We start from the raw sequence: 27,257 nt of genomic DNA on the forward strand, positions 1-27,257 counted from the left end.
AATACACACAATTACCCAGCTGATTGTTTAACTAAGTAGAGTCTTATTCCAGAGTTAGGCTGATGCCACACGTGGCGTTTTTACACTGCGTATTTTCTCAGCCTAAAAAAGCCGCACAAGCCACACAGCCCCTGACTATGGCGTTTTTCAGCCTAGTACTGGTGACGTAGCAAATCCCGTTTCCATGGTGCTAATAGTGCGAAATAGTAAAAAACGCCGCGTATTTCCGCTAGGTCTAGCAGCTGCCTTTGTGTATACATAGGAATAGCTTGCTGTGCAAATACTGGCGTATTTCAGCAAACGCTTGAAAAATCCGTGCTAAGGCGTTTTCTAGCGTATTTACGCTTTGTGTGGTTTGCTTAGAGTCTTTTCAAGTTATTTCTATGGATCATGATATCGGGCGTTTTTTCAGCCGCCTAGAGAATTAGAAAATACGCAGTGTAAAAACGCCACGTGTGGCATCAGCCTAAGCGCTATATTTACAACTTATATACAGGTATGTATATACAGCAGGGCCGCTATCAGAAACTTTGGGGCCCCATACAAGTTATTTATATGGGCCCCCCATGAACATAAGCAGTACCAACATTTGGCCACTCCCCTTGTGTGTGCAATATAAACAGCTGATGTTACTCTGTAATAAACAGTTCATACAAAGAGTTTCATTAATTAATGTGCTAATCAGTCATTCAGTTTATTGGGGGTCAGTGTAGTTTGCCCCTTCCCACCTACCTGCCCCTGCTCTGTGCTGTCATTGGTTGGTATGAAAGTTAAAGTATATTTTTGCTTAACTTACGTAAGTTTAGGGGCTCAATGATCTCTCTGTGGGGCCCCCTAACCAGTCAGTAGTAGTTCATAAAAATAGTAAAAACAATGAATGTCCTTCCGCAAAAATTTTATAAAAAAAAAAGTCACTGCAAAATAGGCACGGACATGTGTAAATAGATGCGGCCGCAACAAATTGGGTGTGGTCACGTCAAAATAGGCGCAGCCAAAAAAAGTTGTGTATGAACTGGTATGGGACCAGTTATCCAGAATGCTCGGGACCTTGGTTTCTCCAGACAAGGGATCCTTCCTTAATTTGGATCACTATACTTTAAGGGGCAGATTTATCAAAATGTGAGATTAGAGTTTCTCAGAGAAAAATTCAATTTATCAATTTTAAAATAAGAGTTTTTGAAGCAAATCAGAGATTTTACAACTGCACTAAAAACCAATAGCAGAAGTCGATTTTACTGAGGTAAAATATGATAGCTTATAAAAACACTTCCGCGTTTCGCCATTGGTGGATTGTTTCGGGAAATGGGCAACAAAATTTGTCATATAAAAATTCACAGTGCCGCCAAAAAATGTCGCCTGCGTCAAGAAAATGATGTGCACGACAATTTCTTTTGGCGCGTGGCATTTTTGCCGTTTCGCTATTCCCAATAACTACTATAGGAAGTCAGCAGGCTTTTTATCCAACAGCTATAGTTATAGTGAAATGGGCATCGAGTTGCTCGCAGCGCTGTATGAAAGGAGCCCCTCCAGGACATGTGCTTCTCTCTGTCCGTCTAATGGCACTTGAGTGATTCCCAGCAATGCTTTGGCCCTCATTAAACCGTGCATGAGGGCAGCACGGACTTTACTCTAACAAGTCTAACAGGAACAGTAAGTATATATCCAATTGCGCATTGAACTTTCTGGTCTTATTGCAGGGCCAGACTGGGCCACCGGGACACTGGGAAAATACCGGCCCTGGTGGGCCCCAGCATCCCAGCCCCGACCCTATTGCTGCTTCCCCTGGCCGCCGATGACTTCCCCTGACGTATTTCACATATGCGTGTTCAGGGGAGGACGTCGGGGTGCACGGCGGGGGCCCCTGCGGGGGGATGTGGCCAGTGGAGGCACCTTTGGGGGTGCAGTGTTGGGCCCAGTTTGACCCTGTACCCCCACTCTGACCCTGTCTTATTCTGATGCTGACTCATGAATTCTAATTCCGCACGTGCACTGAATTTTACAGAGACCACTGATCGTTCCGTGTAACAAGGCCGAAGCCCTGTGCGAATTAATAGACGAATTATAACTCATCTTTATACATCATTTTTTTGCTTATATGTTGTTTCTGGGGATCTACCATCAGCCCTTGCGGAGTATTTACTGATATTATGCATACTATTGGATTGACAGACATGTGACTGAGTTTTTTCCAACACGACCGTGTTTATGGCACAGCATGAGGACATTTTATTGCAGCATGCAATGTTACCATACTATCTGTCGTGTTATTTTTACATTTGCCCCTCCTGTTTATTGTAGTGCTGCTTTGCTTCTATGGGTTGGGTATTTTATCTAATGCTGGTAGTGTGTTTTCACATTTCTAATCAGATTGTGTTTCAGAAACCATGCAGGGTTTAAGTCCAGTTTAAAGTTTTGGAGTAACAAAATTCAAAAATTCATTTATTAGGACATAAAAAAAAAGCCTAATGCGTGTCGTGCCTTATGGGGCACTTACTGAAAGGCACAGTGCCGGCCTGAGTGCAGCCACAAGGAAGATCAGTGTTAAAATGGCTGCCTCAGTGAAGCAATCAAGCAGGGGAATAAGCGTGAATAAGCTTGCAGTTGAACCCACGTGAGCAGAATGATCAAATAGGTCCGGTAGGTTTACCAGTTCTTCCTTCACAATTAAATTCCTTCGAAGTCTAATTTTTACTCTGTGCACCAAAGGAGCCTGGCAGTAGATCTTTTCCAGAAAAAAAATGGAAAAAGGCTTGAGATCCCTGTATAATAAGACACGTACTACGTCACCCTCAGATAATTTGACCTGTGGTGAAAAACAAGCCCTCAAAAATTTAGAAAAAGATCTATTATTATGAGGACTGCAGACCAGGGAGGCATGGTGGTAGCTCTCAATTGTGAGGAGAACCACAAGCAGGCATTACGCCAGCTCTGGATCCGGAGTCCTAAGTACGACTACCCTCTAACCCTAAAAAACTTTCAAAACCAGTTGTGCCTTGGGCGATAAAGCAAAAGTATATAAATCTCTTAAATGATGAACAAACTGAATTTCTAAAGGCACAATATCCAACTATTCCTATTTTCTACCATTTACCATAAGGAGACATGACCTCCTGTAGGTCGACCTATTATCTCAGGGATTGGTTCTCTAGGGGAACCCATAGCCCAACTGGTTGGTCAGCAGTAGACTATCATTTAAAAAACTATAGTACCTACTCTGCACAATTACAATCTTTTTTACTTGAACCTATTGATTTGTTTTCTAAGACATAATTATGGAGCTGTGGTTGATAGGGATCCGCTTCTCTCCTTCCGCCTACAAAATGCAGGCTGAGAGAAGATGGTACCCCACGTGGGATGTGGCCTTAGTGGGGTGGAGCCTGAATCACTTGGGCACCTGTGTGAGTGCAGGGGCGGGCCAAGCCGATCGGGAACCCTAGGCAACCCAGTCGGTCACCTTGCCCCTGCAGGCTTTGGGGGCAATGACAAGGGAGTGCGGACCAGGGGTAGGCAGGAGAGGTAGCTGCCTGGTGCCCCCCCATAGTTGCACCCTAAGCAGGTACCCCTTCTGCTTACCCTTAAGGTGGCCATATACGAGGTCGCCAAGCAAGCGGATCTTCTCCCGATATCCCCACCTACGGGTGGGCGATATCGGGCGAATTTAGGCTAATTCGATCGTTTGGCCATGGGCACAGTTGGTTAGGGGACCGCATCGGCTCGTTGATCCGACTAAGTTTTTTAACCTGCCCGATCGAGATCTGCCCAAATTCATCCAGGTCATGGTATATCTAATATAAATAAATCTAAAGCAACTGGACTTGTTAAGTAATCATTGAAGATGTTTCACTTCTCATCTGAGCAGCTTCCTCAGTTCAACTGGTATGGGAAGTCCTCAGCATATGTACTCTTGTGATTGGATTAGTGGAAGAGTTCATATGCTGGGGACTTCCAGTTAATGTTAATGTTAAAGTTCCATATAAACTCAGTTCATTTTGTGAAAGTCTATGTCCAATAATGAATTAAAATGGTAAGTTCCAATAGTCCATTCCAGATCCCCTACAGGGCAAACCAACCTATAGTTACTGCCATACCAAGGCCTACCGTCTGGGTACCCGAGACCCCAAATGATAAATATAGATAAACAGAGGGCACTCACTTCACAATCACAAAATATAATATACTGTAGGTGTTTGGTGCAAAAAAGCCCAAAATATGTACCCCCATATAGGGTACCTGTCATGCCAGCAGTATTGCCCTGGCACTGTAAAGGGTTAAACCCGGCAGCATTTGGCTTTTGTGTCCACAAGACGCCCTTAATTAAGTAAATACATAACAAGGGACTGTGGAAGGTGACAAATTCATCTGGGGTATCAGACAATTCGGAGCCAGCCAGTACCAAAGACAGTAAATTTAAATAGAATAAGGGCTTGCACACAAATAATCACAGGCACAGTGGTAGTATTAAATATAGTTATTCTTTATATAATATAAATTCCCCTTGAGAAAGGCTTTCTGGGGTAATTCTCATCTTTGGCAAGTGTATCCGCTTACCCGTGTGTCTCTTTTTATTACATTATAATTACATTATAATATAATGTGTTATTTTCTGTATTTTACTGTTAGAATAGTAAAAAGTGGTAGTATTAAAAATTAACTATTTTTTAATTCTACCACTATGCCTGTGATTATTTGCCCTTACTCTGTTTAAATACACGAGACCCCAAGCACATACCTGTATGTTAACTACAAGAGGGAAAGCACAAAAGCCTGCCATACTTTGCTATTTGCCATACAGAATTAGTTATGGACTAAGACAGGATTCAAAATCTGCAAAGGACAGGGAATAGGCAATTGTGTTTGCACAGTTTGTCACAATGTGTTTTAGAAATATGCAGCAAGAAGAAAAAAAAAGAATCATATGGAAACAAATGACTCATTCACACTGATAAACTAACAGCGACATTCATGGACACATTTGCTAAGATCTCTTCAAGAGAGTAACAAGTGTCTCCTCAGCTGCTTCCCTGCCAATCTCCTAGAGCGCCATGGAGCCCATCTACCTTATCCCACTGCTACTGCTATTCAGTAAGTAATAGGGAGCGAGAGGGAGGTTGTGCTAATGTGGGTTTTGTATCAGGAACAGTCGCATTTCTCTGCTCTACTGGGCTGTGCCTACGCTACATTGTCTCTCTCCCTAGGCTTTAGTTTAAAAAAGAGGATAGAAGCTGCCTCCGATGTCACCCATTTTTTAGGAATAAGCAAATATTCATGTTTAGTCCTTTATTGCCCCAGGTTTAGTGCAAGATAAATTCTGTGATTTGGGGCTCCTTCACTATTCTGCACTTTTATAAAATGTAACTTTAATTATATAGTTCTACAGTATCCCCGACACTGTATGCTATATTGCTATATACTGTATGCTATATTGTATGCTATATTGCTATATACTGTGTGCTATATTGCTAAATACTGTATACTATATTGCTATATACTGTATGCTATATTGCTATATACTGTATGCTATATTGCTATATACTGTGTGCTATATTGCTATATACTGTATGCTATATTGTATGCTATATTGCTATATATTGTATGCTATATTGCTATATACTGTGTGCTATATTGCTATATACTGTATGCTATATTGTATGCTAAATTGCTATATACTGTGTGTTATATTGCTAAATACTGTATACTATATTGCTATATACTGTGTGCTATATTGCTATATACTGTATGCTATATTGTATGCTATATTGCTATATATTGTATGCTATATTGCTATATATTGTTTGTTATATTGCTATATATTGTTTGCTATATTGCTATATACTGTGTGCTATATTGCTATATACTGTGTGCTATATTGCTATATATACTGTGTGCTATATTGTATGCTATATTGCTATATATTGTATGCTATACACAATATATATTGTATTAAATATAAGCACAATCAGGGTGTACCCCTATTTTCTACCTCTTGGTCTTGCCCTGTGTACCCCTATGTACTCCCGCTCAGCCTTACCCTGTTTGCCCCTATATCCTCCTCCTCTCTTGCACCATGTGTATCTCTATTTCCTCCCTCTCTTTCGTGCCTAGTGTGCCCCTATTTCTCTCCATATACAGTATGCTTGGTGTGTCAGTGCCCAGTGCTGGAGGGCCACATTGTGTGAATGTTGGGGGCCAATGGAACAAGAAAGAGATGAAATGGCAGGGGGACAGCAGCAGTAATGAGGAGAGTCGCTCCATCCAGGGGCCCCTGACAAAATGGTTCTCTATTGGGCCCCATAGTTGATAACACTGGCCCTGATTATAGGCATAAGGTGCATATGTATAAAGGAGTGTATTTTAACATATATTTGGCATAGAATTATTGCACCATTTTATAAATACGCAATTACACACTGTGTACCATGGAGCTAAAAAGGCAATGTTTGGTTTATGTCCATGCACGTATGTATTAATGTGCCCCTAAGCAAAGAAACAGGGATTTCTCACGCTGGTTTTACACTGCATGAATAGTAGAATGTCGCTCCATGTGGAATGAGCTTACAGTGCAACAATACAGATCTTCTACAGAGTCCCAAGTGTTTCCTCCTCAATCAAATGCCACTTGCTTCCCTGGCAATCCCCTGGAGCACTATGGGGCCCTCCTGCCTCACCTCACTGCTGCTGCTGCTATTTAGTAAGTAATAGGGAGCGAGAGAGAGAGAGAGGTTGTGCATATGTGGGTTTTATAACACTGTGTCTGTATATGAGATATAGAAATATAATATATAGGCTGATGAACACAAATTATAATATTCGGGGGGGGGGGGGAATTATTGCTGCCAGTAGAAGGGGGAATTTCTCTCAGTTTTTCAGCTGCAGGAGATTTGTTTTTTCATTGTTGAAGAGCTCCCCCTACAGGATCCCCTATCCCTATCCTCTCTGATTTCTACTGGGGCAGAATGGCATTGCTGTGCAGGTCCTGACTAGGATCCATAATAGGACCTGGCATTCCAACCAGAGGCACAAACAGCCCCCCATCAGCCCAACAAATAGTGAGTGACTATGGCATCTTACAGCAGCCCCTCTGGCATTTGCCAGAGCCCACAGATTGCCTGTTGCTGTGCTTCCAAATCAGGATCATGGGTTCCATTCTGCCCTGGGTACTACCTGTGTACATTTTGTAAATTCTCCCTGTGTACATGTGGGTTTCCTCTGGGTTCTCCAGTTACCTCCTACCCCAAAAAATATACAAACAGGTTCCAGGTAGAACTTTCCTAGTGTGTGTTTGGTGGAGACCTCGGACTGTAAGTAGGGACTGTTAATGAGTGCTCAGGATTATAACTCTTCCTCCCTCCCCGTCTCCCTCTCACGTCCCACACCACCATCCCTCTCCATGGCTAGTCCCCTTTTGCCTCCATTGTTCCTGCCTGTCTTCAACTCATCTTTCCAGGGGAAGGACAGAAAAGACGTTGTGTAGAATTCTGTCTATTCTACTTTGATTTCTAATGAGCAATTGCCTTGGGGCCAGGGGTTACAGCTGCCTTAGTCTGAAACTTGTTTTTCAGTTTTCACCCTGAGCCCTGTTTTTTTTGCATATTTTTCTCTGCAATTCTTTAGTAAAGTACAAATGGATTTACCCTTAGTCACTCCAAAAAGCTCAGACGTAATGGTGCCAGGTAAGTGGCAGCAAATGGCTACAACATACACAGACCTAGGAACATGTCTCTTTGCACAATGAAAGTCCCTCTGGTCCCCCTTGATTGGCCATAAAACATTAAATGCATATAAAACATTCTCTGCATGGGGCCTCTGATTACAGGAACAGCTTCCCTGCCCATTGCCCTCAATGCTGAGATGGAAAGGCAGAAGGAATCTGTTTTAGTTCCCACAATTCCCGGAAATCTCATTTAATCTCAGTGAATCTCATTAAAAATAAAATGAGAATAATCCAAGTCACATACCTTTTTCTGTCAGAATTGTCATTGCTGTTCTTAGTGTAGTTTTTCTTTTTCTGCCTGACACTTCCTTGTAACTTGTTCTTCTTTCTTCCCTACATATTTTGCAAGGGTGCAGTCTGAATTGCAGCCTAATCAGTTTCTATAATGAACAGAGTTCATGCGTTTAACCCTTTCACCGACATTTGAACAAATGCACATTCCAAACTGCTAAGCAATGTTTGACATTTTCAGGTTTGGACTGGGCCAGCAGACACCGGGGAATAAAACCTGTTGAGCCAGGCCCACTCCCCTAGTCAGCTTAGGACTGGGAAGGCCCCCAGGCAACAGCCCCGGTGAGCCCAAGCCACCCCAGTCTGACACTGGACATTTTGTTCTTTTTCACTTTACGGGCATACATAAAATGTGAAAATATATACATAAACATACCACTGTCTGGAAAGGTCCATATCTCCGAAGCATATCTATACCAAATACGTATATGTATGTATGTATGTATATCTTTATTTATAAAGCGCTACTTATGTACGCAGCACTGTACAGTAGAATACATTAATACAAACAGGGGTATTAAAATAGATAAATACACAGTATAACAATAAATACAGATAAATACAGCAGCAATAAGTTAAGAGTCGAGGACACAAGAGGAAGGAGGTCCCTGCCCCGTAGAGCTTACAATCTATATGGGAGGGTAACTAACAGACACAAATAGGCAAATATAAGTGCTGTAGGTGACAGTGGGTGACATTACAATATAAGTGCCAGTTCCCAGATCAGGTGCTGGGCGAGGGCTCCAAAAGGGAGTCTTTAACCTTAGTTTTAAAAAGACTGAGGGAGGATTCTCTCCGGAGGAAATCAGGGAGGGCATTCCAAATGTAAGGGGCAGCCAGGCAGAAGGGTTTAAAACGGGAAACCGCAGTAGTAGTGGGGGGCGCAACCAAACGGTTGCTTTGCGAGGAACGAAGGAGTCGGCCGGGAACATACGGAGACACAAGGGAAGAGATGTAGTGAGGGGCAGAGGAATGGAGGGCTTTTTAAGGTTAGGAGAAGGAGTTTGTAAGCAATTCTTTGTTTGATAGGAAGCCACGATAAGGACTTTAGCAGGGGAGGGGCCTGAACTCTCCTGGATGAGAGGAGGAGAATTCTGGCAGCAGTGTTTAATATAGACTGTAGGGGGGAAAGATGGGAGTTAGGGAGGCCGGTTAGTAGCAGGTTGCAGTAATCCAGTCGGGATAGGATGAGAGCATGCATGAGCAGCTTAGCTGTTGCAGTAGAAAGAAAGGGACGAATTTTGGCAATATTGCGTAAGAAAAAGTGACAGGTTTTGACAGTGGAGTTAATGTGGTTAGAAAAGGAGAGACTGGAGTCAAAGATCACCCCCAAACAACGCGCCGAATCGATGGGGTTGATGAGGGTGCGATCAATAGAGATAGAAAAGGGGGGGGTAGGACCAGGCTTAGGCGGAAAAATCATTAGTTCAGTTTTTGTTAGGTTGAGTTTGAGGTGGCTTTGGTTCATCCAGTTAGAGATGGCCAGGAGGCAGTTAGAGATTTGAGTCTCAGTTTCAGCTGTTAATGAAGGGGTCGACAGATAAATTTGGATATCATCAGCATACAGATGGTATTTGAAGCCAAATGAACGGATGAGATCTCCCAAAGACAGCGTGTAGAGGGAGAACAACAACGGCCCAAGTACAGAGCCTTGAGGTACCCCCACATTAAGTACAGAGCCTTGGGGTACCCCCACATTAAGTACAGAGCCTTGAGGTACCCCCACATTAAGTACAGAGCCTTGGGGTACCCCCACATTAAGTACAGAGCCTTGGGGTGCCCCACATTAAGTACAGAGCCTTGGGGTACCCTCACATTAAGTACAGAGCCTTGGGGTACCCCCACATTAAGTACAGAGCCTTGGGGTACCCCCACATTAAGTACAGAGCCTTGAGGTACCCCCACATTAAGTACAGAGCCTTGAGGTACCCCCACATTAAGTACAGAGCCTTGAGGTACCCCCACATTAAGTACAGAGCCTTGAGGTACCCCCACATTAAGTACAGAGCCTTGGGGTCCCCCCACATTAAGAGGAACTGGAGATGAGATTTTATTAGCGTAGGAGACAGTGAATGATAAAAATTACATTTTTTTTTTAGAAAGCATGATATTTTTAGAGAGTCGTGGTACAAAAGCAAATGTTCAAATGTAACAACAGAAATCGGCATCCCCTATATTGGACCCTAACAGTTTTATGAACCTGGAATATGATATATTTTTGTAAAATAAACATTTTGACATTTACAATAAATAAATAAGTCTTTCTCCCAAAATCCAATACTTTGCTTACATTTGCATTGCTAAAAATTGTCCAAACATCAACCCAAAACTTTAATTTTACAGTTTATCTTCCGCAATGAAAAAAATCATCATAAATATGCACACGGGGGGTCTTCTGATCTGTACGGTGCCTGATATGCACTCACTAACCCTAATTATGCAGTTTTACATATCATAAAAGCCCCTAAGCATTAAGCTGAATTGATCCTAGAAAACCAGCTCCATATCAGTGCTAAATTGGCTTAAGGGGCCGTGAGTATCAGATAAAAATTTAATTTTTTTTTAGAAAGCATGATATTTTTTTTTAAATATACCTGTTTTTATTTGGGAGGGCACTTAGGGGCCGTTTATGGGTCCACTGCAAAAGAGAATAACAGATAAAGGATGGCTGAACACATAAAAACCAGGGCACCTTGATACCGTCTGTGCCTCTTGCTATTAACTTCAATGGCATCAGCCTGTCACTGGGTTTCTGGGATGTCTCTTCTATTCATTGGCTTTACCTATAATCAGTGTGTTGATGATATATGTATTTACTCCCCCTTCATTAACCTGTGCAATTCACACTTTCTTACTGCCCCCGAGCTATTTACTAAATCCCATCTCAAACGGAACTGAACAAAAATGTAACTGATCAACTTTCCACCCAAACCAGTTATAACAATGGCACAGTACTGTATTTATATATAGCCCCATCTTCCACTACCAGACCATGTACAGACTTGACTTGTGGGCTAGGTGGCCTAGGAGCAGCAGACTGGAATACATCCCTGCAATCACTTGAACACTATGGCCAATTCTGTGGCTTTTTCCAGTGCAATATGGCCGGATGCTGTCCTTATCAGAGCTGTCTCTCAAGTCCTTCTCAAGCCATTTATGTCTTCACTTGTCTCTCCATGCAATCATGGCCGACCCCACTGCCTGGTCACACCATCCACTTCCACTTCTGTATCCCAGTGTAAACCTCTCTCTCACTGCCCTTTCCTAAATTCCTCCATGGAAAATCCTCCGTCGATCTCTTCCAAACTAAACTTAAAGACTCCCCTTTGGAGCATTGGCCCAATATCTGCCCTAGTCCTTATGAGGCAGTGCCAGAGCCATGATTCACTTTCTGTTTGTGTCTGTAAGTTACTTGCCCCTTAAGTAAGCTCTACAGGGCAGGGACCTCCTTCCATTGTGTCCACTGACAGTTTCCACTTAATATTTTAATAGTTATCTCAATGATATACCAGTTGTATAGCTGTGTACCAAAAAGCTTACATTTATCATCACCTATTGGCCTGACTCCCACTAAAACCTGTTGTTCCCTTAGGTGCATGCATAGACCTGCCGGAGGGTGTGGAGGGCTAAATATCTATAATTTCATACATTGGCTTGTATTGACAATTGCATTTCAATGCATTTAACCTCTTGAAGGCTGGCCAGTTATACTGCAAAGAGAGGCAATGTATTTATTAATGTATGAGAGTTGCCATGTTGCTTGTTCTGCAGAGGTGAAATACAAATCAATGACAGAATTGTCATAAAACACAATATAAGGCTTTTAGGCGCAATTTTTTAAATAGCACTGTATGCTGTGTTGTGTTGTTGTGTGTATATATATATATATATATATATACAGAGAAGAGAAGAAATGCCGCACTCACAGGTCTTAGTGAAAAAATAAAGAAAATTTATTTAGACAGACTAAAGTTTCGGCTGGATCCCCAGCCTTTCTCAAAGTGATCACACAATACAGCAAACCCACTCATAAAGAAAAAATGGCGCCAAAAACAAACTGATGACGTCACTGACTGTGTAGTAAGTGATATCCCAACACTAATACATAAAGGAGCAAACACCATAAAATAGAGAAAGAATAACAGTGTCATAAGAATAGCTTGAGAAAGGTAGACAATATATGTAAAAATAAAGTGTAATAAAGAAAAGCACATAGTCACCCACTAGGGCTGAACTGCAACTCCCCTACCAACTCATATAGTGCTTCAGGGTATACGGACTCCTGTGATCATAAGGTAAACGTAGCGATCAGTAACTGCCTTAAAGTTACATAATAGACTATTGTAAATAAGGTCGTGACAGAATAGATGCATTAGCGCTGTTCGCTGTTTACTTACGTCCTTCTGACTTCTCAGAAGCCGACGTGCCGACACAGACGAACCAGTGTATACGGGTTACCATGGTAACCCAAGCGCTACTCAGATCTCTGTAAGTTCCGGCACTTAGTGCTGTTATTAATCAGAAGGGTGTAGTAGGCTGATAGGAAAGTCCCGTGTCCCACGATCTTACCACCTGACCGGTGGCTGTGCAGAAAAATCCGATCATGGACCCACTGTGGGGTATGGAGGTCATTGGGGGCTGTATATAGGAGCATATCAAATAGACTGCCAGTATCAGTAGCAGGCTACACGAAACTCCTAATGCACAACAGTACCCCATCGGTTGTTATTGACACCGACTCCTATCGCCATATGTGGGCATACAGAAAATTAAAATGTATTTATATAGAACATAATCGCAGTGTAATGATCGCGGAATTATACTGTGTATTAAGTCCAGCTTGCCTGAGTTGTGGGTCTTTAAGCCTATAGCCCAGGTGGTGACCGAAAAGAGAAAGGAAAGAAAATATATTAAAGAGGAAACACCCAAGGTGGTAAAATAAAAAATAATAAGTTTAGACAAAAACATATACAAGTCAGGGGAAATCCCCCAAATGATACATATACTCTGCTGGAGCTTCACAGTCATCCTAACAAAGTAACAAGTGAAATTAGCACAAATTAGTTACAAAGATTATTTTTGTTACAAAAGTTTGTTATGAAGGATGTTTCACTATAGCTATCGGCTATCAGTCACTGCTGTGTTGGAGAAGATGTTAAAATAAATAAACAAAGAAGTTCCACTTCGATTGCCTTGTTAATCATAAAGTCTGTGTAATAAAACGCGTCTTAATAATTAATAAAAAATAGTCTAGCGGAAACTGTGTATGATCTCATACTTATTTCGACCTACTGTGTTGGAGACTGGGGGTCAAACACAATCCTAATACATAGTCCCAAAGCAGGCTCCCCCTTAGAGGTAGAAGGCCGAATAGGATACTAGTTCATTAAGTCCATAGGGGCTGATGGTATTGAGACGGTGCATCCATTGTAGTTCCCTACGTAGGAGAAGTTTATCTCTGTTGCCTCCACGGATCAGAGGGGGAATGTGATCAATGATCATACATCTCAGACTCGCCAACGTATGTTTCTGAGACAAAAAATGCGCTGCTACTGGAGTGTTAGCTTCATTAGTTGCGAGGGCTGCCCTGATTGCAGAACGATGGTTGGCCATCCGATCCCTAAACGTGGTAACTGTTTTCCCTACATACATTAGTCCACATGGGCATTTGATGAAATATATGACATATTTCGTACAGGAAGGACACAGATCGCAATACACTATTGCATTTCTCATCCTGTCATCCTCCACATACGCTACACAGTATCCCATATTCACAAATGGTACGGATGGTCAGGAACAATTCTGATCCCATTCACTTGCAAAACCAACTAGATGAACTTGAAACACGCTTTGCACAAAGGGGATACAGACCATCTTTACTCCAATCATCCAGAACCAGAAGTCTCTACACTGACACAAGCACAAGCATTGGAGGGTATGGACAGAGTGTCTCCAAAGGATAGGGACGAGAAACTTACATTTACCACTACTTTCTCCCCGGATAAGAAACCACTAATAGATGCAATCTTCTATCATTGGTCGGTTCTGGAGAAGGATCGGTCTCTACCTCCAATCTTTAGACACCCTCCACGCATTGGATACAGGAGGGGCCAGAGTTTGAGAGACATTTTGGTGAAGACTGACCCCCGACATTGCTATCAGTCCACAGTCACCAATACGTGGCTCCCCTCTACAAAATTGGGATGCTATAAGTGTCCAAATTGCACCACATGTAATGCTCTCACCACGGGACCCACCTTCAATCACCCACATACAGGCAAACCAATCCAGATCCAACACAGATTGACATGTATATCGAAATATGTCATATATTTCATCAAATGCCCATGTGGACTAATGTATGTAGGGAAAACAGTTACCACGTTTAGGGATCGGATGGCCAACCATCGTTCTGCAATCAGGGCAGCCCTCGCAACTAATGAAGCTAACACTCCAGTAGCAGCGCATTTTTTGTCTCAGAAACATACGTTGGCGAGTCTGAGATGTATGATCATTGATCACATTCCCCCTCTGATCCGTGGAGGCAACAGAGATAAACTTCTCCTACGTAGGGAACTACAATGGATGCACCGTCTCAATACCATCAGCCCCTATGGACTTAATGAACTAGTATCCTATTCGGCCTTCTACCTCTAAGGGGGAGCCTGCTTTGGGACTATGTATTAGGATTGTGTTTGACCCCCAGTCTCCAACACAGTAGGTCGAAATAAGTATGAGATCATACACAGTTTCCGCTAGACTATTTTTTATTAATTATTAAGACGCGTTTTATTACACAGACTTTATGATTAACAAGGCAATCGAAGTGGAACTTCTTTGTTTATTTATTTTAACATCTTCTCCAACACAGCAGTGACTGATAGCCGATAGCTATAGTGAAACATCCTTCATAACAAACTTTTGTAACAAAAATAATCTTTGTAACTAATTTGTGCTAATTTCACTTGTTACTTTGTTAGGATGACTGTGAAGCTCCAGCAGAGTATATGTATCATTTGGGGGATTTCCCCTGACTTGTATATGTTTTTGTCTAAACTTATTATTTTTTATTTTACCACCTTGGGTGTTTCCTCTTTAATATATTTTCTTTCCTTTCTCTTTTCGGTCACCACCTGGGCTATAGGCTTAAAGACCCACAACTCAGGCAAGCTGGACTTAATACACAGTATAATTCCGCGATCATTACACTGCGATTATGTTCTATATAAATACATTTTAATTTTCTGTATGCCCACATATGGCGATAGGAGTCGGTGTCAATAACAACCGATGGGGTACTGTTGTGCATTAGGAGTTTCGTGTAGCCTGCTACTGATACTGGCAGTCTATTTGATATGCTCCTATATACAGCCCCCAATGACCTCCATACCCCACAGTGGGTCCATGATCGGATTTTTCTGCACAGCCACCGGTCAGGTGGTAAGATCGTGGGACACGGGACTTTCCTATCAGCCTACTACACCCTTCTGATTAATAACAGCACTAAGTGCCGGAACTTACAGAGATCTGAGTAGCGCTTGGGTTACCATGGTAACCCGTATACACTGGTTCGTCTGTGTCGGCACGTCGGCTTCTGAGAAGTCAGAAGGACGTAAGTAAACAGCGAACAGCGCTAATGCATCTATTCTGTCACGACCTTATTTACAATAGTCTATTATGTAACTTTAAGGCAGTTACTGATCGCTACGTTTACCTTATGATCACAGGAGTCCGTATACCCTGAAGCACTATATGAGTTGGTAGGGGAGTTGCAGTTCAGCCCTAGTGGGTGACTATGTGCTTTTCTTTATTACACTTTATTTTTACATATATTGTCTACCTTTCTCAAGCTATTCTTATGACACTGTTATTCTTTCTCTATTTTATGGTGTTTGCTCCTTTATGTATTAGTGTTGGGATATCACTTACTACACAGTCAGTGACGTCATCAGTTTGTTTTTGGCGCCATTTTTTCTTTATGAGTGGGTTTGCTGTATTGTGTGATCACTTTGAGAAAGGCTGGGGATCCAGCCGAAACTTTAGTCTGTCTAAATAAATTTTCTTTATTTTTTCACTAAGACCTGTGAGTGCGGCATTTCTTCTCTTCTCTGTATATACTTACTTATATACTGCACCCAGGCACTATTGACTCTGATATTACGTGAGTGCCGGCTTTTTTCTACATATTATATATATATATATATATATATATATATATATATGTGTGTCCAGATATCAGCACACACCATTAGCCAGGTGCTGACCAACAAAATATAATACGTCCACAAAAAGCACTTACTGCAACCAAACTGCAAGAGTTATTTTGTGCCCATCAACGCGTTTTGATCCCCACAGGATCTGTGCAGCCTGACGACGATCCTGTGGGGATCGAAACGCATTGATGGGAGCAAAATAAAGGACTACTTTTTGCAGTTTGGTTGCCGTGAGTGCTTTCTGTGGACGTATTATATATATTATATATGTAGTGATATAACTCTCTGCTAAGTAACCAAAAACTGTTTCTGTGCAGCTGTGGGACGTGGGGAGAGAGTGCAGGAGATTCTGGCTGATGAAGGAGGTTCTGTTCCCCTTGGAGGAAGGCCTGACTTTGATAGAGAATCGATGATGGCCGATCTGTACAATGGGGATCAATGGCTGGCTTCATACCATGATGGACTTGATCCTGCCGATCAGTATAAGGGACGTATATTTTTCCGTACTGGGAATGGCAGCTTCTTGCTGAGAGACCTAACAGGAGGCGACAGCAGCAATTACACTTACTCTGTGCATCAAGCCATAAATGGGAACAGAAACAAGAGCCAGATCTGCATTCATCTGATTGTCAGGGGTAAGTATATCAAATGTTTAGGGCAGTACAATGATACTTTATAATATTTAATTCTACAGGTTCTACACTTTGGCCCACTGGTTGGACAGTCCTGCTATATAGCAACGCATTTCTCTTTCTGCAGCTTCTACATAATAGCATTGGGTTTTCATTAAAGGAAACTAAACCCCCAGAATGAATACGTAACCAACAGATAAGTTTATATTATGTTAAGCGACCTATTAAAGAATCTCCCCAAACTGGAATATATATATCAGTAAATATTGCCCTTTTACATCCTTTCCCTTGAGCTGCCATTTAGTGATGGGCTGTGTGCTCCCTTTAGAGATCAGCTGACAGGACAACCAATAGCATTCATCCCAAGCTGAACTTTAGACTAGACACTAGGGGCCAAACCCCACAGCTTAGTAACCACTGAGTAACATCAATACATATACAGTGTACAGGGCTGCATGGGTAATCATTCCCAGAGATGCTCCATCTTTGTTTCCAATAAAAATATTTTTATTTCTTTTCAGAACAAAACCCAGTGACTGTGAAGCCAAGAGGGCCCTCTCTCGGCCATGGGGAACCAAACATTCTCCCTTCATATTCTGTCAGTAAGTTGGACCCGCTATAAACTAATATGATTATACCCAAATCTGTTTGTGAAAGCCCTATGGCATACGGGCTGATATCTGGGTACTTTGACTGATCATTTGGCCCTAGGAACGCTCCTGCCTCCCTCTGAGTTCAGTGGGAATCTCCTGAGTGACTGGACCTCCTATTTAGACATTTTCTCTGTATCTCTCTATGGGAAAACACCATCCATATTAGCTGCACATACAGTATCATGTAGAGGGACTGATACTTTACTCCAGGACAACCCTAGCTTCTTTATACACAGTAAAACCTGGGGGGCAATGTACCGAGGATCAATGTACAGAGAACCAATACTTTACTGTGTTTTACTTTAAAATGACTTATTGTGAAGACAGTTTTCCCCTTCCCCCACCCCATTTCGTCGGTTCTCTATTTCTGGACAGACTCGGAGACCTGCTTATGCAATAATCTGTATTGGGGAATTGAATCACCCACGTTTTCCTGTTCCAAATTTGATTTCATTAAGCTCTCTTTCCTATGGCCAAACAGTAACCTCCCCTGAGTATGGGAATCCAATCCTCCCAGTACTTACTCAGGTACGGGGCTCCTACTCCCTGTACTTTCTGCTCCTGGGCTGCTCTCTTTCCCATGGCCAAACAGGAGCCTCCCCTGAGTATGGGAATCCAATTCTTCCAGTACTTACTCAGGTACTCAGTTTGGAATTTTAGCCAGTATCTGGTTGCTAGTGTCAAATTTAACCTAGCAACCAGGCAGAGGTTTAAAAGAGACAGGAATATCAATAAAGGAGGGCCTAAATAGAAAGTTAAGTAATAAAAAGTAAAATAATGATAACATTGTAGCCTCACAGAGCAATAGTCTTTTGGCTGTCGGGGTCAGTGACCCCCCCCCATTTGAATGCTGGAAAGAGAAATAAATCAAAAACTATAAAAAATAAAGACCAACTTAGAGGTTGCTATAAATAGGCCATTCAGTAACATACTAAGGGTTAACCTAAAGGTGAACTAACCCTTTAATCAGCTAATAGAAATCCTAGCGATAAATTCACAGCCTTCTGAAAGACAGCCCCTCCCTCGCCTTCCCCAAGAAGAAAGAAGTGCAGATACATGGGTTCAAGGGTAAGTACTGGGGGGAGATTGGCTTTCCTTGTACCAGGGGGAGGTTCTTGTCTGAGAGTCTCAGAGCTTAGTAAATGGGTAAGTAGGCCGGATTCACTTCCCCACACACCAAATGTGGATAATGTAACTATATCCAGGTTTCCCCCTTATGAGCCCTAACACTTACACAGACAGATTTACCTGCCGGTTTGGCTCCTTCAGTCTGAGTCAGCAGTTTATCTGCCTGTGTATGGGGCCCTCCAGCGGCCTCCCCGGCCAATTTTTGGACCTTTGAGACAGATATAAAAAATCTTGTTAAAGGAATACTGTCATGGAAAAACATGTTTTTTATCCTCCCAAGGGACCCCCGCCATGGTCCCCACACTCCCCTGGGCCCCGGAGCGCCCAGCAGGGATCGATTCTGGGCTGGGGCCCACTGGGTTTTTTCCTGGTGTCCTGCTGGCCCAGTCTGACCGGGTTACTGTGTGTCATTGCCCTTATCCCTGCACTGCAGATTTACTAATAAATAGCTCTTATGATGGTTCCTCGTTAGGTTGGGCAGTTGGGCAGTTAATATATTAAAGACCCCGCAGGGTGCTAAATCCACATGCACATGTTATTCCCAGACCCAACGTATCCCCCCTACATGTGCGGTGACTCCGTACGGATATTCTGTAATGAATGTTTCCTTTCTATTATCCAGGGGATGTTATGTGGCTGCTGTCTGTCTGTCTCTCCTGCCTGTCACTTGTACACCCCTTCCTGTGCCTCAGCTGTGCCCTCTGGAGATGCTGCCAAGGGGGTAAGTCAGTATGGAACAGTGTGGGACGCAATTGGCTGTAGGGTGCAAAGGCAAATATCGGGGTGTCTCCGGGTGATGTCTCACTAGGCAGTTACTTGTATTTAGCGGCTGTGACTTCCCAGAAATGTTGGGGGGGGGGGGGGGGCATTAGTGCAAAGCGAATGTGACCGGCGTGGGGCACTGAATTTGTAACCGGGCAGGGTATGTGTGACTTTAGTACTTACCTACTTCAGCTTAGACTCCCAGTCTCCTACTTACATACTTACTTACCTACATACTTAAAAGCAAGCTGTTATGCAGAAAACAAAGGCCATGTCCTATAGACTTCATTTTAATCAAATCATTTTTTTTAAATCATTTTCTTTTTCTCTGTAATAATAAAACAGTACCTGTACTTGATCTCAATTAAGATATAATTACCCCTTATTGGGGCAGAACAGCCCTATTGGGTTTATTTAATGGTTAAATGATTCCCTTTTCTCTGTAATAATAAAACAGTACCTGTACTTGATCCCAACTAAGATATAATTACCCCTTATTGGGGGCAGAACAGCCCTATTGGGTTTATTTCATGGTTAAATGATTCCCTTTTCTCTGTAATAATAAAACAGTACCTGTACTTGATCCCAACTAAGATATAATTACCCCTTATTGGGGGCAGAACAGCCCTATTGGGTTTATTTAATGGTTAAATGATTCCCTTTTCTCTGTAATAATAAAACAGTACTTGTACTTGATCCCAACTAAGATATAATTACCCCTTATTGGGGGCAGAACAGCCCTATTGGGTTTAATTAATATTTAAATTATTTTTAGCGGAATTAAGGTATGGAGATACACATTACAGAAGCACCCTTTATCCCGAAAGCTCCAGGTTCTGACAATTCTGGATAGTGGACCCCATTAAATATAATATTTAATACAATTACACGCCGCTGTATAAGTGAGGACATCCCATTGTTTGTTCCTATTGAGAGAGAAATGTACCAAGTGCTTAGAAAGTAGGAAACTGATTTGTGAAAATAAATTAGAAACCTAAAGAGGCCCAACAAAGGCCCTGTCCCTGCACCTGAACCCAACATGTGTGCATGAAGTGAGTCTGAACTACACTCATATTAAACCTCTGCTCTATTTTCGGACTTTGTCTTTGTCTCACAGGTAAAGCAAGATTTCTTTTAGGAAATTCGTTCTCAAGCATCGCCACAACTGAAACCGCTTTGGATATACCACCCTCTTCTGAGTCTTCTCCATCTACCAACCAAGGCACAGGTTAGTTTTTCTAATATCCTTATCATTTACAGTAGGGGGTACATTATCCCTTATAATACATGAGTGATACTCAGAGTTCCCTGTATAACTCAGCCTGCAGCCTTGTGCCTTTATATGGGCACAGAACCCCTCAGTGACTGCTAATATCCTTATCATTTACAGTAGGGGGTACATTATGGGGTGGGACTTTATACAGTTTGACATTTATGGTGTCATTTTAAATTGAAAACAAAAACCCTATAAAATGCTGCGCACACCTATACAGGCAACAGGCGGATTTCTTTTACGCAGAGAAGATAGAATTACATTTATGCCAAAAGGAATAAGTGCCTATAATTTTAGGTTTAACTTTAACACGTGCACAATGCTCTGTCCCTAGTCCAATCTCTGACTATATGGCATCTCTCTCCCTAGCAGGCGGAGGGGCCCCGTTATGTCGCACTCTGTATATGAAGATCAGCAGCTGGGTGTCTCTGGCCTGTGTATGTCTCAGCCTATTATTCTACTTCCTCTATGATAACGGTAAGTAGGGTATGGGGGTCGCTCTCCCCAATGCACAGCCCTGACCAAAGGCGGGCCTCATAGGGCAAATTGAACTAAATAAGATTGAAAACCATGGCTCTAACAGTTAAAAGAGAAGGAAAATTTAACGCTGAAATCAGGGCTGGACTGGGCCGCTGGGACACCGGGAAAAATCCCAGACCCAACCCCTGTCAGCTCTCCCCCTGTCCGATCGTTCCCTCCCCTAAAGCCCGATCGTTCCCCCCCCTAATGTGTTAAACTTACGCACGCTCAGGGGAGGACGTCGGGTAGGGGACCCTGCGGGGGGGATTTAGGGGACGCGCCCGGGAGGTGCACCTGCAGGGCCCCTGGGGCAGGAGCCCCGGTGGGCCCTGCACCCCCCAGTCCGACCCTGGCTGAACCTCTCTCCAGCCAATCCAACTTTCACTCCCTTTTCTAAGTCCTATAGTCCATGGGTAATCACAAAACAAAAACTGTAGTACCATGTTAGCCAGTAGCAAAAAATAAAAACACAAATTAAAAAAGAATGGTAGAAATGATACTTATATTGGCTAACAATAAAAATACATTGCAAGCTTTCAGAGCTCTAAGGCCCCAAAATACCAATGAAAGCTGGAATGGCACAGCATATACACTGTTAGATCAGAGAGAAGTGTTAATGAGCAATAAATTAGGACATTACTGATAGAGATACAGTAACTTGTGGAGATAATAAAAGTAATGTTTATTAGGATGAGTTTTAATTTGGGGTCAAGTTTCACGTCACATTTGGGTCATTGTCTATGGGGCCACAATGATGGCCTGTGTGGGTGTCTGTCTGGAGATCAGTGAGATATCTATTGGGGAGGTTTCAAATCCCAAAAGGGATAAAAACTGCAAAGGGCCAAACGTCCATCAGTCCAACTATTAAATCAGGCAGAATTGGCCAACTGAGCCTCCATGACTCTCCTCTCTTTCCCTTGCAGGCAATCTCAGGGCGAATGTTTGGGTTCTTCTGGGAGTTGCCGCAATCCTCATTGGGATAAACATCGCCCCGCTCTTTAAATGCTGCGGAATTCCCTGTGAGTGGATTTTAACACAGTTACAGCAATTAGGCGAAATCCCACTCGGCCCAAGGCTGGCTAAAGGTTTCAATTATTGTCATTTTAGCAAATATATATGAAATACTGCTTGCAATACAGTTTTATAAGTCTCTCTTATGCTGACAGCTATTTCCATTAGTGCATTTAGTTGGGGCCAATAATAAATTAAATGCAACCGAGAAGCTGCTTAGCCTGCAGCTGTATTTTTAGATTTTGCCACTAAGATTTATTGCTATACAGGACCCGTTATCCAGAATGCTCCGGACCAAGGGTATTCTGGATAAGAGATCTTTCTGTAATTTGGATCTCCATACCTAAAAAATTAATAAAACAGTAATTAAACCCAATAGGATTGTTTTGCATCCAATAAGGATTATTTATATCTTAGTTGGGATCAAGTACAGGTACTGTTTTATTATTACAGAGAAAAGGGAATTATTTAACCATTAAATAAACCCAATAGGGCTGTTCTGCCCCAATAAGGGGTAATTATATCTTAGTTGGGATCAAGTACAGGTACTGTTTTATTATTACAGAGAAAAGGGAATCATTTAACCATGAAATAAACCCAATAGGGCTGTTCTGCCCCCAATAAGGGGTAATTATATCTTAGTTGGGATCAAGTACAGGTACTGTTTTATTATTACAGAGAAAAGGGAATCATTTAACCATGAAATAAACCCAATAGGGCTGTTCTGCCCCAATAAGGGGTAATTATATCTTAGTTGGGATCAAGTACAGGTACTGTTTTATTATTACAGAGAAAAGGGAATCATTTAACCATGAAATAAACCCAATAGGGCTGTTCTGCCCCCAATAAGGGGTAATTATATCTTAGTTGGGATCAATTACAAGGTACTGTTTTATTACTACAGAGAAAAAGGAAATCAGTTTTAAAATTCTGAATTATTTGATTAAAATGGAGTCTATGGGAGACAGGCTTTCCATAATTTGGAGCTTTCTGGATAACTGGTTTCCGGATAAGGGATCCCATACCTGTATATCTTTATATGAGTAAAATGTATCCCTATAGAAAGCAGCCTATTTCATAGCCTCCCCATACTGATTCTATGTGCTTCCTGCTCCTGGGCTGTTCTCTTTCCTATGGTCAGAGAAGAAGACAGAGTTTAATCTTTGATCTGTTAACAACCTTACACTATAAATCCCAAATCTCATACAAGGAAAGGGAGACCTGTCAATTCAGCCCTGGGGCACCATTTACCATTTTCAATATTTGATAAATACACCCCTTTGTTTCCATGCTAGTTACTAGGTTGCTATGCAAAGCTGAGTATAATGGTTAATATGAGATATGCCATAGAGAAATAAGGATAATAAGAGTTGTTGCCTCTGTTCTGCAGGTGGATGGGAAGTTTCTCCATTTCCCTACGGTAACTTGTGCCACAGCAGCAGGGAGGGGTCCTGTATCGTCCGGCTCCTTGGGTACCTCAGCGTGGCGCTAGTCGGCGTATTTACCCTCTGCCTTTGCTTTGCTGGATGTAAGTACATAGAATGGCGGGGATCACACAAGCTGGGGTGCTCAGCTCTGTAGCCGAACTTGCTGGGACTTGTAGTTCGATAGGATCATTTGTCCATTCTGTGCCATTGTTCCACTGCCCAGGACCCTGAATGAAACTTGCAGAGACATCATTTCCCTGACAGTTGCCCCACAGTTGATATTTCTGAGCCAGGAGAGGTGGCACATCACAGGGAATTCCCTCCCCTCCCTCCTTATTCCCAATAACAGTGGCACCATAATGCAGTGCTTCAGTAATGGTGAGGCAGTCACGCAGCTTTGCAGTTGGTCATTAGTATTTCTATTCTACATCTCTGCAGCATTGGGGTTAAATCCAGTCTGATTGCTGGGGGGGGGCGGGGTAGTGAAACATTTTATGATGGAGTCAGAAACAAGTGACTCTTAACTCTTCCCCCCTTTTCTCTCTCTCACAGGAAGAAGAAGAAACAGAAATGACAACTGGAATCTGATTCATTATTTCCTGCCTTTAAAAGAAACTTCTGACTCAGCCAATTCTTTGCGTCCCTCTAGGAAAGCAAAATGTCCCCACATATTTATACTGTGAATATCATAGACACACATTTCTGTAGGGCCAAGCCATCACCTTGTATTCTTCCAGCCAATCACAGGCAGCAAAGCGAGAGTCAGCTGACCACTAGTTTCAGGGTATATCCATATTGCTACTGACAGATTCTACTCTGCCTTGTGATTGGCTACAGGTATAATTCAGAGTAATAGATCCTCACTAGCTGCTATTTTTTATCTGAATCTCAGGTATTTAGGGGGTTTAGGTAAGATTGGGGGGAATGGCTTGGAAGGAAGGAAAAATGCTCCTTAGGATCATTAATCCCATGCTGATCAGAAACAACCTGATGGGTATTAAAGGGAAAGTAACCCAATGATAGGTTATTGTGCATGGAGATTTTCTGGGAGGGATTACAAGGCAATTCACATATATGTATTATCTGAATCTATGGTACTTACCCTGTTATGGAGCTACAGTTCTCTGTACTTCCTGCTCCTGGACTGCTCTCCTTCCCATGGTCAACCCAAGAGCAGACTGTTATAGAGAATCAGAGTGTTTTCTTAGGGTAAATACTGAGGAAAACCTATCCAGCTACCTAGGGAGCGTTCCTAAAAGGCTTAATGGAACTATGACCAGGCTTTATTTTATGTGGACTTACTATTTCCGTTTCCCCTTTCTATCCACTGCCTTACTCTCAAATAGTTTATTAAGTTATTTAAGTTATTTAAGTTATATACTTAAAGTCAAACTTTCCCTTTAAATATAAATGGGGTGTTACCATTATTATTATTATGGGGGAGATAGCTAATATTAAAGACACGATGCAACAGGTTCAGTACCCGGGGATCTTTGTTGACTTCAATTATGTTCCATTTCATTTTGTGAACCCCTTTCGAAGTGGGTGAAGATGAAATGGTTTTGCACCGGGGTAAATAGGTATTGGGTCATTTGTACTATTTATAATTTTTTATATGGTCTTTATATTAGTTGTTTTGTATATTATATCTCCTGACTGATAGTAGTTACCCTTATTCAGGCAGTTTGTCAACATTTCAGACACCTAAGTGTGGTCCTAAGTTACGGATGGAAAGCTGTTTCCTTATCCCATGTAAAGCATTCTCCTTGCAGTTCAGTAAGTAGCCAGTAGATGTCACTGTTCTGCTCTATAAAAGGGGAAGCCTACATGAGCTCTGCCTCTTTCCTGGGGTTTCCCCTTCCTGGAAGGTGGGTGCAGGTTAGGGCCTGGGCAGAGGCAATAGGTGGAGCTAGTGTTAGGGTAGTTCTGTAACGGCTCACTCCAGGGGGCACATTTACTTAAGGGTTAAGTGAAAAAGCTAAGAGAGTTTTTGCATCTTTTCCCCAGACGAATTTTCACCCAAGCGAAGAAGCCAGGGTTGGACTGGGGGGTGCAGGGCCCACCGGGGCTGCCACCCCAGGGGCCCCACACCCTCCAAGGTGCCTCCTCCGGCCGCGTCCCCCACTGCGCACCCCTAAACCCCCCCACACAGGAGCCCCTGTCGGATGTCCTCCCCTGAACACGTATGTGAAACGCATCGGGGAGGACATCGGAGACCAGAGGAAGCAGCAATAGGGTCTGGTCTGGGCCGCTGGGGCCTACTTGGTATTTTCCCGGTGTCCCGGCAGCCCAGTCCGACCCTGGAAGAAGCTTGGGTGAAAATCCCTTTTCTATATCGCCTGGTTCCGACTTGCGAATTGATGAAACTAGATCAGCAAAGTGACTGTATCAGTGATATAAAATCCTGCATTCCAACAAAAATGTCATATTTGACGTCAAATCGCATACTTTTTTATATTTAAAGTGGTATTTTTTATATAAGTTGTAAATGTAAAACATATCTCACGTAAAATATTCTCAATACCTCCTGTATTGTTACTGCGCATTTCGCACACGCTGACTGCCCCTCCCACAAAGACTTTCTTTTTTTTTTTAATGCTCAAATGATTATAAATAAATAATATCTTAACCTTCTAATTGTTTGTGGTTCATTAAAGCCATTAACATATCTATACTGTTTGTCCAGGTATTAATCCAACCCCTGTGTTGCAATATTATAATTTTAATCAGAAATAGCTTGATAATGTTGTTGTTAAACTGTAACAATAATATTTCGTTATTGCGTCTGACTTTGTAGTTACTGCAGCTGATAAGAGAGTGAGTCTTCCTTTTGGTTCCATGGACATTTAGAAAAATAATTGGGTACTTTCACCAAGTTCAGCGACATCATTAATAAATACACATATCTGTCCTGTATACAGCCACTGATTGCAATTAACACTATCCCACAGACCAGGCCTGGATTTGTGGCGAGGCCTAGGGCGGCAGAAATTTTGACATTTTGCTCCCATACGGAGCAATGGGGACTTCTCCCTATTGCTCCGTATGGGAGTTAAATGCCTGTGCATGCGCGCTTGCGTCGGCGGGGGGGAGGAGTTTTGTTTGCGCATGCGCAGTGGGCGTGAATGGGGGCCGGCTGGATTTGAAATCCGGCGTTGCCAAAAGCGAATTTTGAATGATAGACAGTGAGCAGCTGTGAGGCTCCACTGAGGAGAATAAGAAGGATTAGAGTCCAACCATAGAGTAGGGATGTACAGTGTACAGACTTAGGGACGGCTCTATCTTGCCTAGGCTCCACTGGAAGGGCCGGATACTTGGGGTTGGACACTGTTAAGGTGACTAAATCCACATTTATTGAACCCTGATGGGCAAAAAACTGGCTGTTTTTCTACTGCTAAATATCTGTGCTATATACTATACTATCCTCCTAAATGTCTCGCTGCATTTCTGTTAATAAAGAGTTATTAGTTTTTATCCATTGTATAAAGAACCAGTGGTGCCCATTTATTTGATTCCTTCCCTTCCTCTAACAATACACAAGGGCCCATTCCCAGAATCCCTTGCATACGGATTTGTGGGGTAAACAGATAGCTTTGTGGATCATGTCCCCTTACATATCATTGCCACAGCCAGA

At 42.4% G+C, this 27,257-nt stretch overlaps 1 protein-coding gene across 2 annotated transcripts; it reads left to right on the top strand.

Moving 5' to 3' along the window:
- Positions 1-4,857: 4,857 nt before the first annotated feature.
- Positions 4,858-25,710, top strand: LOC101734896. 2 transcript variants are annotated; one of them, XM_031895288.1, is made up of 9 exons: positions 4,858-5,082; positions 16,536-16,853; positions 17,372-17,452; positions 19,254-19,352; positions 20,511-20,621; positions 21,039-21,143; positions 22,109-22,204; positions 23,587-23,724; positions 24,176-25,710. In XM_031895288.1, coding segments are annotated over exons 1-9 (990 nt in total). In that variant the 5' UTR covers positions 4,858-5,042; the 3' UTR covers positions 24,178-25,710. The 2 variants fall into 2 exon arrangements, with proteins under 2 accessions (XP_031751148.1, XP_012811210.1); XM_012955756.3 differs by having other exon boundaries at positions 4,867-5,082; positions 21,036-21,143.
- The last annotated feature ends 1,547 nt before the right edge of the window (positions 25,711-27,257 follow it).

This window comes from Xenopus tropicalis, chromosome 1 (genome assembly GCF_000004195.4).
Source record: "Xenopus tropicalis strain Nigerian chromosome 1, UCB_Xtro_10.0, whole genome shotgun sequence".
NCBI lineage: Eukaryota > Metazoa > Chordata > Amphibia > Anura > Pipidae > Xenopus > Xenopus tropicalis.